The sequence below is a fragment of the Nannospalax galili genome, unplaced genomic scaffold (genome assembly GCF_000622305.1).
Source record: "Nannospalax galili isolate Female #2095 unplaced genomic scaffold, S.galili_v1.0 scaffold664, whole genome shotgun sequence".
Lineage (NCBI taxonomy): Eukaryota > Metazoa > Chordata > Mammalia > Rodentia > Spalacidae > Nannospalax > Nannospalax galili.
The window spans coordinates 6,389,126-6,410,723 of record NW_008354274.1 but is presented as its reverse complement, the minus strand read 5'-3'; the positions used below and the strand labels follow the sequence as shown (position 1 = coordinate 6,410,723).

The following is a 21,598-nucleotide window of genomic DNA, read 5'->3' as shown; positions in this document are numbered from 1 at the left end:
CTGGTCTACATAGTGAGTTCCAGGCCAGCTGGGGCTACAGGGAGACTCTGTCTCAAAAAGACCAAATTAAAGAAAAAAAGATAAAACCAGAATTCATCCTCTTATTGTCTGCAAGAAAGCCATCTTAGCTTTAAGGACAGACACTACCTTAAAGAAAATATGGAAAAAAAGATATACCAAGCAAATGGTACTAAGAAAAAAGCAGGCGTTGCAATTCTAATAGCTGATAAAATAGACTTTAAAACTAATCAGAAGAGATGAAGAGGGTCACTTCATTCTGATCAAAGGAACAATAAACCAAGGGGATACTACAATCATGAACATATATTCTCCAAACTCTGGTCAACACAGAGGAAATATTTGCTTATTTAAAATTATTTATTTATTTTTACGTTATGTGTCTGAGTGTTTTCCCTGCATGTATGTAAATGCACCCATATCAGGCAATTCCCGCAGAGGCCAGAAGAGGGCATCAGATCCCGTGGAACTGGAGGTACTCATGGTTATGTTTGTTAATCGCCATGTAGGTGCTGGGACTCGAACGTGGGTCCTCTAGAAGAACAGCCAGTGTTCTTAACTGCTAAGATACCTCTCCAGCCCCTATATATTTTATTTCTGAAATACAAAGGCAAGAATCAAGTCAGTGGAAGTGCATAGTGTACAACAGTGGGACAAGATTCAGTCTAAAGTAATAGCAATATAGTTAATGAAACTTAGCAGTAACTTTTCAAAAGCTATAGAAAGAAATCCAAGAGACATTTAGAATCCCAAATAAACATGATGAAACAAAAATCCATATGAATTTCACAATAGATGCATAAAAGGCGCTTTGCAAAATTCAGCATCCCATCTCCCCCAAAATGTTCAATAAAGCAAAAGACTATACCTTCAAGCAAGGATTATATAAAACAACTACAACATAATAAACAGCTAATAAACAGAAATTGTTTCCTCTAAGATCTGGAACTCAACAAGAATCTGCTCATTCCCCACTCTTCTTAGGTGTACTATTAAAAGTCTCCCAGGCTGTCAACATTGCTCAGCCGGTAAAGGCATTCCTGCCAAATCGATAATCAGTGTTACATCCCCAGGACCCATATGGTGGAGGGAGAGAACCTACTCCCACAAAGTTGTCCTTTGACTTCTGCACACATGCTGTGGCACAGATGTGCTCACACACATGAATACATGCATACGTGCAAATAAATGAACAAATAAATGTAATACAATTTTGTTGTTTCTTTCTTTTTTTTTTAGACAGTCTCACTATGTAGCCCTTATTGACCTGGAACTCACTATGCAAATCAGTCTGGCCTGGAACTCAGAGACTGCCTCTGCCTCTGAGTGCTAGTATTAAAGACATGAGCCACCACACCTGGCATAGTAAAATGTTTTAAAAGTTTCTTCCCATAGCTATGATCTAAGCTAAAGAAACAAAGGGCATCCAGTGCAGCAAGAGGAGTGTGAGATGGTCCTTATTTGTAGATCAAGAGAGACTACAGAGAGAAAAGCTTAAGGCTCAAGTAAAGGAAAAGTGGTAATATAATTCAAGTTGCAGAATACAAAGTCAAAAGACAAAAACTGTCGGGGTATTCAGGGCTGCCAGGTGTAGGCTGCCCGCCCCCTGGAGAACATCCAATGGGTTATTGGCATAGCCTATCCTGGCTGGCCCAGGGTTGGGGCATAGGCCCTTGGAGAGTAGCTAAGGGGATATTGGTAAAGCCTGTCCTAGCTGACCCAGGGCTGAGCCTGTACAGGTCAGTCTCTGATAATCAGTCTCAGGTACATGTTTTTCTCTTAGTGGTTCTGTGTGGGTGCTGCTTATACAATTACATATTATAAATGAAACAGGTAGATGCCTTTGTCTCAGAAGTTCTGCTTGGCTACTGCGGGATGCAAGTACATGTGATTAATGAAATTGTGATTATTGAAACTGCATGGTTCAAAGGAACTTGTGGTTTTATGCTCTATTTCTATAGTAGATTTTTTTTCCTGCTTTGAGTCAAGATATAAAAACATTGTTATCCTGCAATAAAGCACCTGCATGGTCATTGGCCTATAGGTCCTGATCCCAGATGTTTCTGTCCGTCCTTTTTCCTTAATCCCCTACCCTTTCCACTCAGGTTTTATGATCCCTGAAGCTGGACTGTGGTACCTGATACCTGAACAGGGACCCTGAGTATGGGAGAGTGAGTGTCTGGACAATATTAAACACAAGAACACAGAGTTTTCAGGTAAGGGGACCATCAAGAGAGGACGGAATAGTCAGGAGTAAAAGATGGGAGAGTCAGGCTCTAAGGAGCCTGCTCTCTTTAAATGCTTTGCTCTATGCTTCATGCTCACTCTTGTAATGTTGCAGTTAAATGCTTGGAATGCTTTTTAGGTTTTGTGCAGGAAATTTGTCCCTGGTTTCCTGAAGAAGGGACTGTTGACTTGGAAATTTGGGGAAAAGTAGGTTAAAAATTAAAAGATGAGTATGGGGTGTGGGGTCTGCAATTTTTTCCAGTTGATGCTTTTGCTTTATGGAACCTCATTCATGATTGTCTTGATCCTCATCATGAGGTTGACTCACCATTTTTCTAAACCTGCCTCCCCTGAACATAGAACAATAGGTGTTTCACCAAAACCAACAGCACTTTCAGCAGCGGCCCCCTTCCTGTGGTCCCAGTGGTAGCCCCTTATCCTCAGGATGGTCTAGAAATGAAACCTCTGAGTGCCATGAAGGTGCCTGTGTGTCTGGCTTCTACAGTTCCTGATCATAGCCAGTTACCTGAGGAGAGCATCAGGGACATTGTGACACCAACGCCTACCTGGCATACATGCTGTCAGGACAATATAAGTGACACCAACTCTGATTCTACAGAAGATACAGCAGAGTCCAGCAGAGGAGACAGCAGTGGCCATTCAGAGGCAGAGGACAAAATTTTAAGTTGGAATCCTCTCATTTTATCACCCGTCTTGGAGGACTCTACTGAGAAGACAACATGGTCTCCTGGCGCTGCTCTAGATGGACTGTCAGGGATCCTTCAGCAAGCCCAGGAAACCTTAGGAGGTGTACAGGCTTCTCCGTGTTCTCACTGCAAGCCAGTAACTGTACAAAACAAGCCTGGGAACAAACTGTGTGAAGGACATTAATTCAAATCAGAGAAAATAATAATTTTTTTTGTGGTAGTGATGTCATGAATGCACCTTAAAACGTGTGCCCTTTTATATTATTTATGCCTTAAAATTTCCCTTTTCCATTTCTTCCTTCCTTCTCAATAGGAAAAAAATCCATTTTGTATTGTTTTCAATAATCTGGAGAGTAGAGGATCATTCTGTGTTTTCAAAAACTCTTAGTGGCAGTAGGAACTTGTGCCAGACACCATCTGGTTGCTCATCATCTGGGACGGAATTGCCTCAGGCCATTTGAAGTTTGCCACCAGTCACATTCTTAGATGGAAAACTGTCTTAATACCATGTTAGAAGCTTTCTGAGAACATCTGAAACCAACCACATTTGTGACCTAATGTTTATAATAGCAGATATGCTGATGAATTTTATGAGTTTCTAACTTCCTGTCTGTACCCAGGCACAAGCAATGTTCAGTCTTCTGGCTAGCCAGTGTTGTGAACATGGAAGCATGTAAAGTCTGTTTGGATTATTGCAGTATGCAGAAAGGGAACCAGGGCCCAAAAGAACTACATTAATTCATAAAATGGTCACCATGGGCCTCTTTACTATTTGCAGTGGTGTGTGCAAAGTAAGACTTTTTTTTTCTAATTTTATGTGTATGAGTGTATTGCCTGCACGTATGTGAGTGCACCCGTGTCATACAATGCCACGGAGGTCAGACGAGGGCTTCAGATTCCCCTGGAACTGCAAGAGCAGTCAGTGCTCTTAACCACTGAGCCATCTCTCCAGCCCCCAAAGTAAGACTTTTAAAGTGATGGCTTGAAAATAAGATGTTACACGTATTAAGAAGAAAGAGGAAGGCTGAAGTGATGTCTCAGCAGAAGTTCTTCAGTCTATTCCCTGGGATCGTGCTCATAGTGTTATACCACCTGAAGATTGCCCTTTTTGTCACTTCCATCATGGGCGATATCCTGGAAGATGTGAGTGAGCATGTGTTGGTCAGCCTTCTGCTACTATAGCAAAATATCTGAGACAATGAACTGATAGGGAGAAAAGGTTGTTTTGGCTCACAGTTTTAAAGGTTCTGGTCCATGATCAAATGGACCTATTGCTTTGGGCCTGTGGTGAGGAAGCCTGGCATGGTGGGCATGCATGGTGGAACAAAGCAGCTTATAAGCCAGGGTGAAAGGGGAGGAAGAGGAATGGGCAGGGTTTGCCAGTCCTCTCCAAGGGATGCCCTGATGACCTTGGATGGTGTACCCTTTTGGAGAAACAGAAAATTATTCTCTTTATGTGGAATCAAGCAATTCCGTGATGTTTTTTTTTTAATATTTAGTTTTCCAGAGATTACAGTAGAAGAGAATAAGATACTGTACTAATCAACTCTCTATATAAATGTGTTATTCCCTTACATATATCTGTGTGTTTTATAAATAGAACTGTTAGTGAGAGTGAGCTGTTTTGAGCTGGGCCATTATGCAAGATTACTCCCAATAGAATATAGTGAATATAATTTCAGAGTTGGGCCGTAGGGCTCCTGTAGAAGCAAGTTCTACGATCCCAGTGTCTTGTAGTATACAAGATTTGCAGTTCGTTTTGGAGGGGTTAGCTGCATCCCTTATTTCTGTTACTAACAAAGGACAAAGGCTTAGTACACAGAATATGAAAACTTTTCTGTTTTGCCAGTCAAGTTACAACAAACTGTCATAGACAGTTTTAGAAACATGTCTGTGGGCAGGCATTCATTGTGACTTGTGAAACAGGTGTGAGCCTTAGGTCAGAAACTGCTTTTAAAGATTGGATTTGACTATGGGACTTTCACAAGGAAAATTACTTTATCTTTAGGGCAATCTCATTGTGGACTGCTTTATTTATGTAATTAGTAACACTGTTTTAAGTGTTATCATTTTGTCTTTTATTTATAAAAATGCCTTTATATATTGATATATAAATATAAATATAAAAAAAGATGTTCAGCTCTCTGTTCCCCCAGAAAAGGATGTAAAATCCAATAAAATAGAGGCTTCCTTTGAGTCACTTTCACTAACTGCATTCTGAGGATGAGGAAGAACCCCTCATTTTGTGGGAACAGGTAAAAATGAAAACCTTTCATTTTTTTGCAGCCGCAGTCACTGAGCCTCTGTAATAAAAAAATAGACTCAGCCTTCTACAGATGGCAGCTCTTTTAAGATCTGGAAAGGAATGTTGCTTTCACTTTTGCAGAAAGCCTTGCTAAAGGCTTGGGAGAAAGGGGAGGATATTTCAGGCTTTACTTGTTACCCTGTCATTCAGCAAAGAGATGCCCAAGGCCAGCAGCAAAGAGTGTATCAATCTATTCCTTTCAAAATCATAAAGGAATTAAAGCAGGCCATGGGTCAGTATGGACCAACGGCACCTTTTACTATTACTTTATTAGACTCACTGGCTGCTGATGCTTTGCCTCCCTCAGATTGGCATAATTTTGCCAGAGTTTGCCTCTCAAGAGGGAGACTTTTTATTATGGAAAAGTAAATATGTTGAATGAGGTGTGGAACAGGCAGAGGACAATCGGACAAATAATTTAGAAGTCACTACTACTGATGTACTGACTAGAAATGGACCTCATCATGGAGTTAACAATCAATTAAATTACTCTCTGTATTCTTAGCAACAGATTAACATTATTGCTATGCAGGCTTTGCAGTGTTTGCTCATTACCAGGAAAAAAACTGAGGACTCAATGTCTCACTTTCAATGGAAAGTCCTGCCTCAAGAAATAGCTAATAATAGTCCTACTTAATGTCAGAAATATATTTCTGCTAATCTTGCTCCCTTATCCAACACTTTTCCTCATGTAATGCTTATATACTATATAGATGATCTTTTGCTTGCTTTTGAATCCATGTCTACTTTAACTGAGAGTTATTTACTCTTACAGGATCTTCTAAAACAGGCTAGTCTCATAATAGCCCCAGAAAAAATTCAACAAACTTCTGCCTCCCGAGTTGGGATTAAAGGTGTGTGCCACCAGGCCTGGCCTTTTTCTTATCTAGGATACATTATAACAAATCATACTATTTTCCACAGTGACTACAATTACGAAAGGATGCCTTGCTCATGACTTTCAAAAACTCCTAGGAGATATTAACTGGTTAAGACTATCTCTAAAACTACTTTTCAACTTTAGCCTCTTTTCCAGATTTTAGGAGGAAATGCAGATCCATCCAACTCGAAATTCACCCCTGAAGCTTCTGAAGCCCTGTCATTAGTGGAAGAAGCCATTAATCAAGCATAACTCACTAGAATTGACTCCCGTAAACCCATTTCTCTTATACTCCTTCCTACTGACAAATATCCTACAGCTATTTTACAGCAGGATCATGGACCTTTGGAATGGGTCTTCCATCCACAGACAAAAAAGGTTATAACTACATATTTAGAATTAATTTGTCAACTAATAACTCGAGGTTGACACTGATGCCTACAGGTTTGGGGATGTGACCCTGCTGTCATTTTTCACCCTTACTCTAATGAAAATTTCAGCTCTGGGAACACTATACTCATCGGCAGATTGCAGTAGCAGAACTTTTGGGACAGTTTTCTACTAGTTACCCTTCTAATCAGCTTTCACAATCTGCTGTTCAGCATGTTTTCATCCTGCCTCGAATCAGCTAAACATTGTATTCAGCATTGACTCCATGCTTTTGCCATATCAGGGCTGCACTGCATAGACTTTAGTAACATTTCAAAAATTTTGCACCACTTTTAAGATTTGTTGTAAAACGGAAATCCCATATTACAAGGACAAGGTATTGTTGAACACACGCATAGTATGTTAAACTATCAAATTGAAAAAATAAAAAGGGGGAACATGGTGCATATGATCTTATCAGCCCACATAATTTACTAAACCACTCCTTTTATTTTAAAAATTTTTTAACATTGATAACATTATTTGAACACATATAGAATTTTTTGAGTCAATTTTTAACACATTTTTCTGGAAATAACGTGAAGCAGGTTACATAAAAATATAAATACAATGAACTTTAAAGGGGGAAAAATAGGAATAAGAAATCAAAGACCAGGGTCTGGATAGATGGCTCATTGGTTAAGAACAGTGGCTGTTCTTGCAGAAGACCTGGGTTCAAATACCAGCACCCACATGGCAGCTAACAACTGTCTGTAACTCCAGTTCCAGGGGATCCAACAGCCTCTTCTGTCCTCCACAGGCATTGCATGATATGGGTGCACTTACCTACATGCAGGTAATACACACATACACATAAAAATAATCAATAAAATCTAAGAAAATAAAAAGAAATAAAAAACCAAAAGATTTGCCAACATGGGGTCAGCTCTGGTGGAGTAATGGTTTCCATTAGCTCTGTTATTTTTTTAAAATCCTAATGAGTTTATTGAGCTTGCTAACAGAGCACAGGGTGGGGGGTTATTTACAGAAGAGTGGGTGCCCCCACCTCCCACATTTTCAGTTGTGCTGGCAAGTCCACACTCAAATATAGATCCTGACAGCCCCACAAAATGGTGAGATGGGTGCCTCATAGCATTCTTGACTTTCCTTAGTTCCTCCCCCACACGCAGTTAAGGTTGACTGATTGGGTTGTAGGGGTAACTGACTCCCCCCTTGACTCTGATGCACATGGGAAAGAGGTGTGACTGTAGCTTGCCCACATAGTGGTAGGAGGACACTTCCAGTTAACACTCCACCCCTTCCTCCTGCTCTTACATTCTTTCCACCAACCTCTTCCACAAAAGTCCCTGAGCCTTGGAGGGTGTGGTAGGTGCAGGATGATCTTCCTCCCATTGTGGCAAGGCACTGAACTTTTGGGTCTCTGCATCATCTCTTTTCCATGGACTGTTGGCCTGTTTCATTGGGATTCCATCTGCTATAAAAGTACAAACAGCAAGAAGCAAGACCATCTAAACAGTGGCTGTTACAATAACTTAACCTATGGTGTCACACATCTGCATATTCCATTCGTGTTTTAAAACATTTTTCATAATCTTTGCTTGAGTGGTCAATTCTTCTTCAGCTTTATCCTCCAGTATTGATATTCTGTTTTCCATGTCATTCATTCTAGTGGTGAGGCTTTCTCCTGTTGTTTCAAATTGGCTTGATTTTTCACTTCCTTTTCCATTTCAACCTGCATTTTCTTCAGTATTTCTACCTCATTTGTGAATTCACTCAGAAGTTTATCCCTATCTTTAGTTTTTTTGTGTGTATTCATTAAATTCATTGAATTCCCTGATCATGTTTATGATTGTTCTTTTAAACTGTGTCCTGGGTTATCTCTAGGTGGTTTTCCTTGTAGAACTTTTCTACCAGACTGGTAGAGTTTGGGAACATGCAGTTTTGATTTTTCCCTGTTATTATTTTTCCAATGCAATTATGGCATGTGGATTTCTTTTGTTGTGATTCTGAAATGAAACTCAAGACTTCCCTTGTTGTATTGAAGTCTGTTTCTGTTTGTATTATTGGTGTGCCTTTGTTGTTTTCTTATTAGGTATATAAAGCTGCTTGGTCTAGGTTTCAGATTCTCTCAGATTTTATTTTGGAGGGAACTGATGGCTTCAGATCAGCTACTCAGGAGCTTCCACAGAGAGCCAAGTCAGGCTCCAGTCAGGTACATTCAGGCTTCCTTATAACAGTTTGGACCCCTACTAGCAGGTACTCAGTGCACAATTTGGGAAGTTTGCTAAGGGGAGTACTGATTTTGGCACTCTCATGGAATATGCTGAGTTCTCAGCCCCTACACCAGGTGGAGGCAGGAGCAGGCACTCTCTCAGACTTTCTGTTGAGTTCTCAGACTCTACTACACCAGCCATAGGCCAGATCAGGCACTCTCAAGCTGTCTGCTAAAGTCTCTACCATTTGGTAGGGCAGGTCTACTCCTGGGGCCCTGTAATCCCACTTAGGGGGTTGGATATGGCACTGATTAGGGAAGCTCACCACCACATAGCTGGATCCAGGTTCTCTCAGGAGGTCTGTTGAGGTCTCAGCCCCTACACTCAGCAGAGGCCACATTAGGCACTCTCATTTTAAAAAAATAAATGTTTTTGGTCTTTTTGGAGACAGGGTCTCCCTGTAGCCCCAGCTGGCCTGGATGCCTCTGCCTCCAGAGATGTGCCTACCTCTGCAGTCCAAGTGCTGGGACTAAAGGCGTGCACCACCATGCCCTGCTTATTTTAAATTTTTTAATGACTGATGCACATGGTCTCTCTCAAACTGAAAGGCACTAGGAGGGTCAGACTGCCCCTTGCAGATGGATTTGCTAGAAGGATCCCTTGACAGGAAAATGGCATCCTCCTGCTCTGTTATTTAGGTAAGGGGCTGTTTGTTTTTTCCGTAGGATGCCAGTGACTCTGGAATTGCTGCCTCAATGTTTCATCTGATAATATGAGGACCTACAAAAAGCTCTGGCAGAAGCACTTGATTATGAAGATGCAGTACCTGTCCATCAAGGGGAAGGTGAAAAAAGGAGATGGATCCTGGCCCAGAGCACCAGGGGAGCCAGCATTCCAACCTGGGGACAGATCAAAGCTCTTTGCCACCTTACTGTACATCTTTGGAGCTGTTTCCAGTCCTGTTAAGTGGTGAACTTCAGTGGTTTTGTGATCTGAAGCAGTTTGCAGTTAGTGCTTCAGTTGCATTTATGATCCCCTCTAATAATCACATCTTAAATACTGAATGCAGTTGGGTGTTCTGGCACATGCACATATCAATAGTTGAGAGTAAGAGGGAGGAATATTGCAGTATGATTGAGGGCAGTCTGCTCTACATAGTGAATTTCAGGAAAGCCAGGGCTGTGTACCAGATCCCTGTTTCAAATCCTCACCCCAAGAAGAGATGGAATGCTATGTGAAATAACCTGTTTTTTTTTTTTTTTTTCAGATGCATAGTTGTCCTGGGTGCCAGCTTCTTCTCTTGATGATAGATCTTTCAGTTGGTACAAACATTAGTATTTTGTTCACATATTCTTAGGTCAACATTGAGACTAAAGCAAAATAGGATTTGATAAAAGATCTTTGTCACAAGATGGATGGGAGCTACACTTCTGTGTACATAAAGTAGCAGTTAAATTACCTTAGTTATAAACTCTTCTCTTGTAAAATACCTTCTTCAGATTCATATGGAGAAGAAGGAAGCTCATATGACACGGACACTAAAAGGCAAATGAAGGGTTTCTTTCTGGCCAGAGAATGTTTTTGTTTGGTTTTTTTTTTTAGGGGGAGGTGTTTTTTTGTTTGTTTTTTTGAAAGTCTCCCTGTAGCCCCAGCTGACTTGGAACTTGCTTTGTTGATCAGGCTAGTCTTGATCTCACAGAGATCCACCTGCCTCTGCCTCCCAAGTGTGGGATTAAAGGCATGCACCACCATGTCCAGTTTAGTGAACTCTTGAAATAAGTAGTAATTACTTCATGTGGTCCTCATGGTTTCATTGACCTTCATAATTGTATAGTTTGTCATATTTTTAAGTGAACTACTAAAAAACAGGAAGTTCAGGAATGAGGGACTCAAAGGCTACTCAAAAACAATTTAGTGTGATGGGCATGTTACTTGACCGGCACTGGTTTTGTGAACATCACGTCAAAATACAAAATGTACATAGATTATATATAGACCATCATGCCCATTACACTTCAGTAAACTTGACAAAGTCAAATGCATCTAAAGCTTTGACAAGCATACTTCAATAGGCAAAATAAAAGAATTCATCAACTAATCATAAATCTTAATTTGCACAAGAAAAAGTTTATAAAAATGGAGTAGGGCAAACGTAATTTAAACAGCAAAATTTAATGCTATTAAAAATGAACACACCATAGAAATCATCAGCAATGCCAAATGTTGCTTGTTTTAATAGAATAATAAAGTGGAAAGGGCTCTGGTAAATTAGATTACGTTATGAGGTACTAAATATTCAGAACACATACATGCAGACTCATGGTTGACTCCACAGCATGTCTATGCTATGAAAGATGCATTTTAACATGGTCTCTTACACACACATTGGTGGTATAGTGTATGCTGAGTTAAGTCCACCACCACATATGAAGTACAATGATAGCCTTATGTCACATGATGGCATGTTATAAAGCTGCATGGACTTGGCAGTGATATGAATGCACACGTGGAACTAAATACAGAAATCTGTAAAAGGACCCTTGCCTTCCAGATATAAAAAATGAGACTGGACTGCAGAACAGTAGATTCCCTTTTAAACGGGAGGATCTGCATGTCAGTACTGTGGTGGCCTTTCTTTACATCCACAGCATTCACGTGATGATAAAGCAAACCTATAAGACATTCAAAAGTTCTTACTGGGAAGATTTCCTTCCAGATACACATGAAAAATTATAAATTACTTACACCTTGTAATATACTGTAATTACAATAATTTGACGTGACAAAATAGGATAAATGTAATGTCATAAAGATAACATGCTATTCATCGAACTTCACAACTGAAGGATAAAAAGAGAAATAAGACACTATGTGAAACTACCTCACATGTCATACAGGTCAAAGTACTTTTAAAAATTTATTTATTTTCTATGTGTATGAATGTATTGCCTGCATGTGTGTTAGTGCACCCGGGTCATGCAGTGTCCACGGAGGTCAGAAGGCATCAGATTCCCTGGAACTGGAGTTATGGAAGTTGCTAGCTGCCATGTGGGTGCTGGGAATTGAACTCTGGTCCTCTGCAAGAGCAGTAAGTGCTCTTAACTGCTGAGCCACCTCTCCATCCTGAAGTCAAGTACTTTTAAAATGAAAGGAAAAGAGCCCAGAACAAAAATGGGCAAAAGAATGACCACATTGTATAGACAGACATATGTAGGAGTTCAAGCATCAGAATTTATCTTCAACTGTTTAGAAATAGAAAAGCACTGTAGATACACAAATTAAAATAGTACTGGTAGCCAGGCATGGTGGTGCACACTTTTAATCCCAGTACTTGGAAGGCAGAGGCAGGTGGATCTAAATTGAGGCCAACCTAGTATACACAGCAATATCTAGACCAGTTAGGGCTACAGGGACACCCTTTGTGTCTCAAACACACAAACAAAAAATGGTGGGGGTTGCAAAGGGTCAACAGTTAAGAGCCCTTGTTGCTCTGGCAGAGGACCCAGGTTCAGTTCCCAGAACCCACAGGCAGCTTGACACTGCTTGAAACTCCAGGTGCAGGGTATCCAACACCTTCTTCTGGCCTCTGCAGGCACTTCATGGATGTATGTACATGTAAGTAAATACTCATACATTTAAAATAAAATTTAAAAACCTTTTAAAAAAAGTATCAGTAGCAGGGCATGATGGCACATGCCTTCAGTCCCAGCACTTGGGAGGAAAAGGCAGGAGGATCTCTGTGAGTTCAAGGTAAGCAGCCTGGTCTACATAGTGAGTTCCAGGTCAGCTGGGGATACAGGGAGACCCTGTTTAAAAAAGACCAAGAAAAAAAAAGTGTCAGTGAAGAGTTGGAATAAATGGATACTATGGAACTGAAAGTGGAATATAAGTGATTATCCATTTGGGAACACTCCCATCAGTGGCACAGAAATACGGAAATTTGTACCCCAGTGTGCGATTACAACATAGAATACAGCAATGTTGTTCTAGAGATAAAACCCTGTGAGCTCAGGCAAGAACATTCACAAAATGATAAAAAAAAAAGTGTGGAAAGATCAGGTTTACTTTGATGACTCCAATTACACATGGGCACATGATGTTTACTCCATTTTCAATTTATTTGCAGCTTTTTCCAATTATACTGCAGGAGTAGGTTCAGTTTATCTACAATGTATTTACTATCAAGAGGAGTGCTTTTACAACAGCAAACTTACACCCTTGTGAGAAAAGTACTTGGCAACTGGAGTACAGAGCGTGCAGTTTCTGGGATTTGCACAGTTCAGTCAAAAGCTGCATTTATGTTAATTAGCTCAGCATCTTTCATCACTCCTTCAATATGAGCATGGCCTTCATATATAATCTTATTGTTACTGTGTCCTGACCGCTGCCATTCTCCTAACATCCTGGTTGATTGTTAAAATTCTGAATGCAGCAGTATTCCTTCATGCAGTTAAGTGGCCTTCGGTGACTATGGAGTCACATATCCATGTTCACATTTCATCTTGTATACACCGTCTCGTACAGGTCCATTTGTAGGCTTCTTGTGGTTACCGTTGACCACTGTCTGCTCATTGTAATGTAATATAAACATTATTTTGTAAGGCAAAGCTACTGGTATGACACTTCCTTCACTTGCAGGAACGCATTTCATACTTCTTTATCTCCCACTTCACAAGGCTCCATTGGAATCTCTCTCCTGCTCACCATGAATCTTGTATGAAACTCACTGCCTTCTGCACATCAGCCAAGTGCTCTACTATGCATTAGATCCAGTCTTTTAAAGATTGTTACTTTTTTACTGGATTATTTTCTATTTATTTATTCTACTTACCAGCATTTATCAACACCTGAATAATGGAATTTTTTGGTTTTTGCACCTGTAAAAAATGCTTTTAAATTTCCATCACCAGCATTTTATTTATTTTTTTGGTCTTTTTGAGACATGGTCTCCCTGTAACCCCAGCTGGCCTGGAACTCACTATGTAAACTAGGCTGGCCTTGAACTCTGAGATCTGCCTGCTTCTGCCTCCTGAGGGCTGGGATTAAAGGTGGGTATCAACAGACCCAGGAGACATATACTTAATTTTAAAGGAACTGCCAAACATTCTACAAATTTACTACCCTATCAGTGGGTATTACTAGCCCTCTGGGACTCAGAGACCGAACAGCACTTCACTGTACTATTCTGTCACATTTGTGAATACCATAGAGACTTGTATTTTAATGTCTCCTATGTCACTCTTGAAGGAATACTGATGAATACATAACCTCACTTTCCCCTTTGTGTTTCCTGTGCACTTGAGGTATAACCCTATTGAAAAGCTCTCTACTGTTGTCATATTACTATGCTTATCACAGTCCCTATTTAAAATGTGTTTTTTCCTGGATGCTTTAGTTTGTTCATCTTTGAACTTACTAGTATTAAGTGTGGGGAACCTACATATATTTTATATGTACTTTATTAATGGGTGGTTGTTTAAACTGCATGTATGAAAAAGCAGATGTCCTGCCAATTTGTACTGTCAGCTCTTTGCATTCTTATATTTTCTGTCTCTTGTTTCCCTGGGATTCATTTAGCCCACACTAAGTCTTTTTAATTTTTTTCAAGTGTTTTTCACTTTCTCTGAGTGGATTATTCTACTGATCTGCCTCTGACATGCTTTTGTTTCTAATGTCATAAGTTCTAGAGAAACATTCATTTCATTCAATTTCAGTTTTTAAAAACACACCTTCAACTGTTCTCAGGTTTCACATTTACTTATTCATTGTGAGATTTGCCTTCATACTCCAGAAGGCCGATGACACCTGTGAAGACAGGTGCAGGGTGATGGTCTCCCAGAATTTTTACTTAAAATAGACCCTGCCATACAACCTATAATATAAACTATGCTCCATCTTGAGTTTAAAAGCTCCCATTAGTTGTTTAGTTGTCTGTTTCTAGTCCCGTCACAAGACCTCTTTTGGCCTTTATAATTTGTATCTAGACACTCTTAACAAATGGACAGTGCAGGTGTGGGCACAGGCATGTTGATCCCTGGCAGTCAGTGATTACCACCTTCCCATCACTCCCCCGCACTTTATGACACAGATGCACATCATCTACATTTTTCTAAGCATCATGATATTACCATGTTACACAAGCAGCAAAGTCGACTAAAATCCCCAACATCACTAATTCCCATTCCACCCTCTACCATTTGCACTCTGTCCAGGATCCTGTGTAGCCCGATGTATGTGACAAAATGTGGGGCTTTGGGCTGAAAAACACAGAAACTGGATCATAAACCCAAACCCTCTCTGAATACAGGCAGGGAACATCAGGACTCACATACTGGCCATCTACATTTCTCTTGGACTAGGTGGGCACACATTTCCTTTGATTCACCCACACTTAGGGGTTGATTCCAGCTTGGTGAAAATATTACACATCTTTGCAGTCAAGCACTTCACCTCAGAAGCTTTAACAACTGGGTGATGTGTATCTTATGTCTAGACTACGTCACTCAGGAAAAACAGACAATAAAATCCCAGGCCACACTCTCAGTTCTGAGATTCTGCTGAAGGGGCTTACTTGTCTATGTGCTGAGATTTGGAGGCTCAGCAGTGGTGCTCTCTCCTAAGCCTCAGTAAGATTCCTTCTCTCAAAGCTCTGACTTCAGGATCACTCACATCCATATAATCATTCATGAGTGGCCAGCATCTCCAAATCAGTAAGGAAGGTGCCAAGGAAAGGAAGAGTACTGTGCCACCACAGTAGTGATAATGAACATGCACACTTAGGTGCCTATTCAAGGCCCATAAGAATGCTGCATTAAAAATACATTAACTTAGCCGGGCATGGTGGCACAATCCTTTAATCCCCAGCACTTGGGAGGCAGAGGCAGGCAGACTTCTGTGAGTTCAAGGCCAGCCTGGTCTACATAGTGAGTTCTAGGACAGCTGGGGCTACAGGGAGACCCTGTCTCAAAAACACCAAAAAAAAAAAAAAAATCACTAACTTGTTTCCTGGACATCTACCTGGATGTTGGGAGTTCCTGGGACCTTAGCTGCCTCCCTCCAACTTTCTTACTCCACTCCTTCAGGGTATATTGCAAGAATTCTTGTAAAAAGCTACTAATGTAGCCAGAGGTGGTGGCATAGGCCTTTAGTCTCAGCACTTGGGAGGTAGAAACAGGGGGATCTCTATTAGATTGAGGCCAGCCTGGTCTACATAGTCAGTTCCAGGCCAACTAGGGCTACAGGAAGACCCTGTCTCAAAAACAAAACAAGAAGCTACTAATGCAAATGGTAACTGTTTCTAAACATATCTCAACATGTTACCTTTTGAAATCAGTAACTCTTACCCAAATGCAGTCTAAGCACAGGACTTCAAGTCTCTTGCTCTAGTCTCTGCAGTGGAGGAATAATCAAGTGACATGGAAAAGGTGGCAAAGACTGGAAGGAGGATTACTGTGCTTTTGACTTAGAGGGATCTAAAATAGCAAAATAGGATGTGTAGTAAGTTCTAACTCCATTGTCTTCTTTGAGCCCCAACCTCCCACTGACACACTCCCAACCTCCCACTGACACACTCATCTTGTACTGCCACACTCATCTGGGCTGAGGATTCATTTAAACGGTGACCATCACTTAGATTCCCTCTCAGAGCTGGAAAATGGGAGTGAATCTTTTTTCTCTTCTGCTACTTACAGCACTGTCCCTTGACATCAGACTATGTATTTCTGGCTAAAGTGAAGAAAATTAACTTAATGTGACACGAATGAAGTCTGACCTCAGCATATCTTTGTTCTGTGTGGTAGATGAGGTACATACTAAATGTATTTGACAAAGACCTCATGTACTCCTAAGTATGCTTGTTGTTATATGTAGAAGTAGCAGTTAGGACTCTGGAAGCTTCTATTTGTACTCAAATCATAAAGGCCATAGTGAGCTCAGTTTTAGGGTGAGTTAAGACAGGGTAGACAACTACTACAAAACCAATCCATGAGACCTTGGAGAATGTTGCCTCTTGCAATGGTCTTTCAGGAAGCACCTGCTGCCATGTGTCTCATTTGTTAAGATAGCTAAGACTGTACGAGCATCACATTACTGGGAAGTTACCCCACACTTGCCCAAAATATCTGCTTCTTTATAAAATGCTGACCCTTTAAATTTCCTCTAATAACCTAAGGGGCATGTGCTGGAAGTCTCAAACCCACCAATATGATTACTGCAAGGGATAATGTGAAAAATCCTATAAAAACCTGTTTGTATTTCTTGTCAGGGTCTCAGTTTCTTTAGAGCAAATGTTTTTCCCAAACTAAGGCCCTCACATAATAATGAATAATGCCCTCCACCTCCTGAGTATGATCTGAGTCTTCTTGATGGGACAGGTCAGCCTGTGGCTAATTCCTGTAACTATACCAAACTGGTACAGGGCTACTGCCACCAACACTGTGTTGGGATAGAATATTTGATCCTACTCTAACATTTGCTTGGTACATTATTGTGGGCTTTGGCCCTGGATCACCTTCCACATCTGGGAAGTGTGGTATTAACTACACAGGCCTCTTAACGATCACTTCTCTAGGGATGATCAGAGAACAAGCATTGTTGTCTCCTAAGCCACTCATTGCCACACTGAAATAACCAGCTGGAAATACAGCATCTTTCCTCTTTCTAGATAAGAAACCAGAGACCACATATCATTTAGTCTTCAGCAGGCCCACAAGAGAAGCCATGCCACCTACGAGGTATGTGTCCTATCCCAGTGCATCATGCCTCAGCACCACCTCTCAAATATGTTGCATTTCTATGCATAATTTTGTAACAACCCAGGCTCACCGATAATTGGAGAAGATATGATGTCTCTAGCCTTGAATCTCTAATGTCCCAATAAGCATGTGGCATAATCACCTAAATGTTGGGATTAAACAAGTACCACTGTGTGTAACAAATTTGTTATTTGTATGGAGTCTCTCACCTGCATGACTTGGCTGATGTAGAGTGTAGACTGACAACTTATCAAAATCTTTTGAGAATTTTCTGTTCTTTAATAGGAAACCTTAATTTTCTTGAGTTTTGCCACATCAGCTGATTGCTCTACTTTGGAAATTTCCCATTTTTTATATTCACAGGGTTGCTCTTCTGCATGTGTCACCAACTAAGATTTGACATATTGAAAGCTTTTTACTGTTGAAATTAAAAGTAGAGAGCTTTCCTACATTCTCTACAGATTTGCTGTCTCATAAGAACATGGGTTTTCTGATGAGGAAGGTCTCCCTGTAGCAGCAAGTCTTCATGCATCCTCTGCTTTCTTCGGTCTCATGTACAAGCATTCTCTGATGTTGAGTACTCTTACTGTAAGCTTTCATGCCTTCTTCACATTCTTAGAGTGTCTCATCTGAGTTTACTCATATTGTATGAGGTGTGTTATGAAGGTTAGATTTCCTGTATTATGTACATTTATAGGATTTCTCAACTCTAAGAATTCCCTGGGATGCAATGAGGGCTGACTTACAGTAGAAAGTCTTACTTCATTATTTATTTTCATGGGGTTTGTCACCTGTATGATATTTCTGATGTTGGCTGAGGTGTGAGTTGGAGGAAAACATTTTTCTCTCTTTTTCATGTTGGTACCATGTTTATGACTTCCCAGATGTCGTGCGAGTCCTGACTTGCAGAAAAAAGCCTTCCTACAATCTTTACACTCATAAGGTTTCTCACCTGTATGAATTCTATGATGGAGAGTTAAGTGTGACTTGCGGCAGAAACATTTACCACACTGTTTACATTCATAGGGCTTTTCACCTGTGTGAATTCTATGATGTGCGGTAAGTTCTGACTTGGAGGAGAAGGCTTTCCTACATTCTTCACATTCATAAGGCTTCTCACCTGTATGAGTTCTGTGATGGCGAGTTAACTGTGACTTATAGAAGAAAGCTTTGCCGCATTCTTTACAGTCATAGGGCTTCTCACCTGAATGAGTTCTCTGATGTGCCGTGAGGGTCGACTTATAATAGAAAGATTTCTGACATTCTTTACATTCGAATGGCTTCTCACCTGTATGAATTTTCTGATGTACACGGAGGGTTGACTTGCAGAAAAAGGCTTTATCACATTTGTCACATTCAAAGGGCTTCTCGCCTGTATGAGTTCTCTGATGTGCTGTAAGTTCTGACTTGGAGGAGAACGTTTTCCTGCACTCTTCACATTCATAAGGCTTCTCACCTGTATGAGTTCTGTGATGGCGAGTTAAGTTTGATTTGTAAAAAAAAGCTTTGCCACATGCTTTACATTCATAGGGCTTCTCTCCTGTATGAATTCGCTGATGCTCTGTGAGGGTTGACTTATAATAGAAAGCTTTCCAACACTCCTTACATTCATAAGGCTTTTCACCTCTATGAATTTTCTGATGTACAGTGAGAGTTGACTTGCGGTAGAAAGCTTTACCACACTCTTCACATTCATAGGGTTTCTCACCTGTATGAGTTCTGTGATGTGTAGTAAGTTCTGACTTGGAGGGAAAAGCTTTCCAGCATTCAGTACATTGATAGATCTTCTCTCTGGTATGAGTTCTCTGATGTTCTGTGAGTGCTGAATTATAACAGAAAGCATTCTGACAGTTCTTCCACTCATAAGGTTTCACACTTGAGTGATACGTGTCACTCTTGCTGTGCTGTGATGTCAGGTTAATCGTTTTTATGCATTCATAAGATTTTGCACCTGGATGGATTTCCATTCCAATCTTCATTTCTGCCTGCAGACCAAAAAAAATAAAATTTTTTTGTTAAAGATTTTATACCAACAGGGCTTTTTATGAGTATGTACATATGTTCTGTGAGAATAATAATTTTTAAACAAATAATTTTTAAAAATATTTTTCACAAAAGCTACATTTATAATGTCTACCCCAGTGTGTACTTTATCATTTTCTATTCTTTTATTTAAAAAGATAGTTAGTACTTTTAATTATGGGGCTGGAGAGATGGCTCAGTGGGGGATCTGATGCCCTCTTTGTCCTCCATGGGCATTGCATGACAAGGGTGCACATATATACATGCATGCACACTCATATACATAAAAATAAAAGTTTCTCTGGAGATTCTCTTCCGTGTGTGTGTGTGTGTGTGTGTGTGTGTGTGTGTGTGTGTGTTGCCCACAGAAGCCACAGGAATCAGATTCCCTGGGAATGGGAGTTACAGGTGGTTGTGAGCCATCTGAAGTGGGTACTGTATTTAGGAGAGAATTCTTTATATTCTTAAAATTTTTCATACAGCACTAACACTGTCTTTGTGTAAATGCATATCCCTGGTGAAATGTATTGAATAGAATAATCTGAACTTTGATTCTTGTCTGGGACTAAGGTGCTCAGGATGACAGAGGAGTTGCTCAGTTACATTAACACTGTCAGGTTCTTCCCAAGTCTGCATCTTACCAGGCTCACTATGGACAGTAGTACATTCTGTCGTGGGTTAAAATCCCAAGGAAACATGACTTAAGTGTTTCTAATCTTTGTGGAGTTTCTAATCTTTGTGGAGTTTCTTTGGTCTTTTTGAGACAGGGTCTCCTTGTAGCCCCAGCTGGCCTGGAACTCACTATGTAGGCCAGGCTGGCCTTGAACTCACAGAGACCTGCCTGCCTCTGCCTCCAGAGTGCTGGGATTAAAGGCGTGTACCACCATGCCTGGCATGTTTCTAATCTTTTATGTTCAGATTCAAAGTATCATTTGTGCTCACACTAATGTTTTACCTACTTCAGCCATCTCTTCACTTGATGGATTACTGTTGGTGCTTCCCACTTGCCACACATGTCTTGGTTGGTTGTCCAGGCAACTGTTACTAGGGGTATATACTTTAAGAGCACCTGAAATAGTATTAAAAATATCACTATCCACAAATCAAAAATAATATTGTTCATGTAATTCAAACATAAACATGAATTGCTAACTTTAGTAAGCATAAAATCTTATTGAGTATACACACCAGTCCATAATAAATATAACAAAGTACACTAGGATATGGCAGTACTAATGAGTATACACACCAGTCCATAATAAATATAACAAAGTACACTAGGATATGGCAGTGCTAAGTCATGCTTCTTTTTGCTTCCTTATACTCTTTGGAAATATGTGCAGGTAAGTTATTTCCCTACTTCTCAGCTATTATTTTCTACACACTAATTCTTAAGTGCCACTTTTACTCATGTTCCAACCCTCCATTACATTAATATACCCAAAAAGAGTAGTCAGGGAGAAACAGTCAAGACCAGAGCACAGATTAATGCACTAGAAATGAAAAAGACAAAATAAAGAGCAATGCAATGAAGAGGTGATTCTTTGCGATTAAAACAAAAAGGAGACTCAAATTAATAAAAGTAGAGGTAAAAAGGAGATATTACAACAGATGCCAATGAAATACAGAGGGTCTTAAGGCCATACCTCATAAACCTCTATTCCATAAAATTGGAAAATCTAAAAGAAATGAATTCCTACATGCACACAACATACCAAATTAAGTCGAGATGAAATGATTTAAATAGATCCATAACCAGCAATAAGGTTGACACAGGAATAAAGTCTCACATCCAAGAAAAGACCAGAGCAGATGGATTTACTACAGAATTCTGATAGAATGTCAAAGAACTAAGACCAAGACTACTCAAATTATTCCATGAAAGAAAATTGGAAGGAAGGCTTCCAAATTCTTTGTATGAAGCCAGTATCATCTGGATATAACAGGGTAAAGAGAAAATGAAAAAAGAAAATTACTAAGGCTGCAGAGATGCCTCAGCAGTTAACAGTATTGGCTGCTCTTGCAGAGGACCTGGGTTTGATTCCCAGAACCCACATGGAGGCTAACAACCATCCATAACTCCA

At 40.2% G+C, this 21,598-nt stretch overlaps 2 protein-coding genes across 8 annotated transcripts in view; one reads left to right on the top strand and one right to left on the bottom strand.

Annotated features, from left to right (window-relative positions):
• Positions 1–9,576, top strand: part of LOC103748706 (zinc finger protein OZF-like) — a 45,211-nt gene extending 35,635 nt beyond the window's left edge. The window contains exons 6-7 of one of the 7 annotated variants that reach the window (XR_003846834.1): positions 2,124–2,234; positions 9,465–9,576. Coding sequence is in view for 1 of the 7 variants with exons in the window: in XM_008851457.3 (XP_008849679.3) it covers positions 2,124–2,179 (56 nt within the window). In the remaining 6 variants the exon portion in view is untranslated. The other 6 variants (XR_003846835.1, XR_003846830.1, XR_003846833.1 and 3 more) reach the window with 6 other exon arrangements.
• Positions 9,577–12,780: 3,204 nt separating this feature from the next.
• Positions 12,781–21,598, bottom strand: part of LOC103748705 (zinc finger protein OZF) — a 29,836-nt gene continuing 21,018 nt past the window's right edge. The window contains exons 4-5 of the mRNA XM_008851455.3: positions 20,474–20,583; positions 12,781–19,477 (exon numbers count right to left, since the gene is read on the bottom strand). Coding sequence (XP_008849677.1) covers positions 18,128–19,477; positions 20,474–20,583 — 1,460 coding nt within the window. The 3' untranslated portion in view covers positions 12,781–18,127. The remainder of the gene's footprint in view (positions 19,478–20,473; positions 20,584–21,598) is intronic.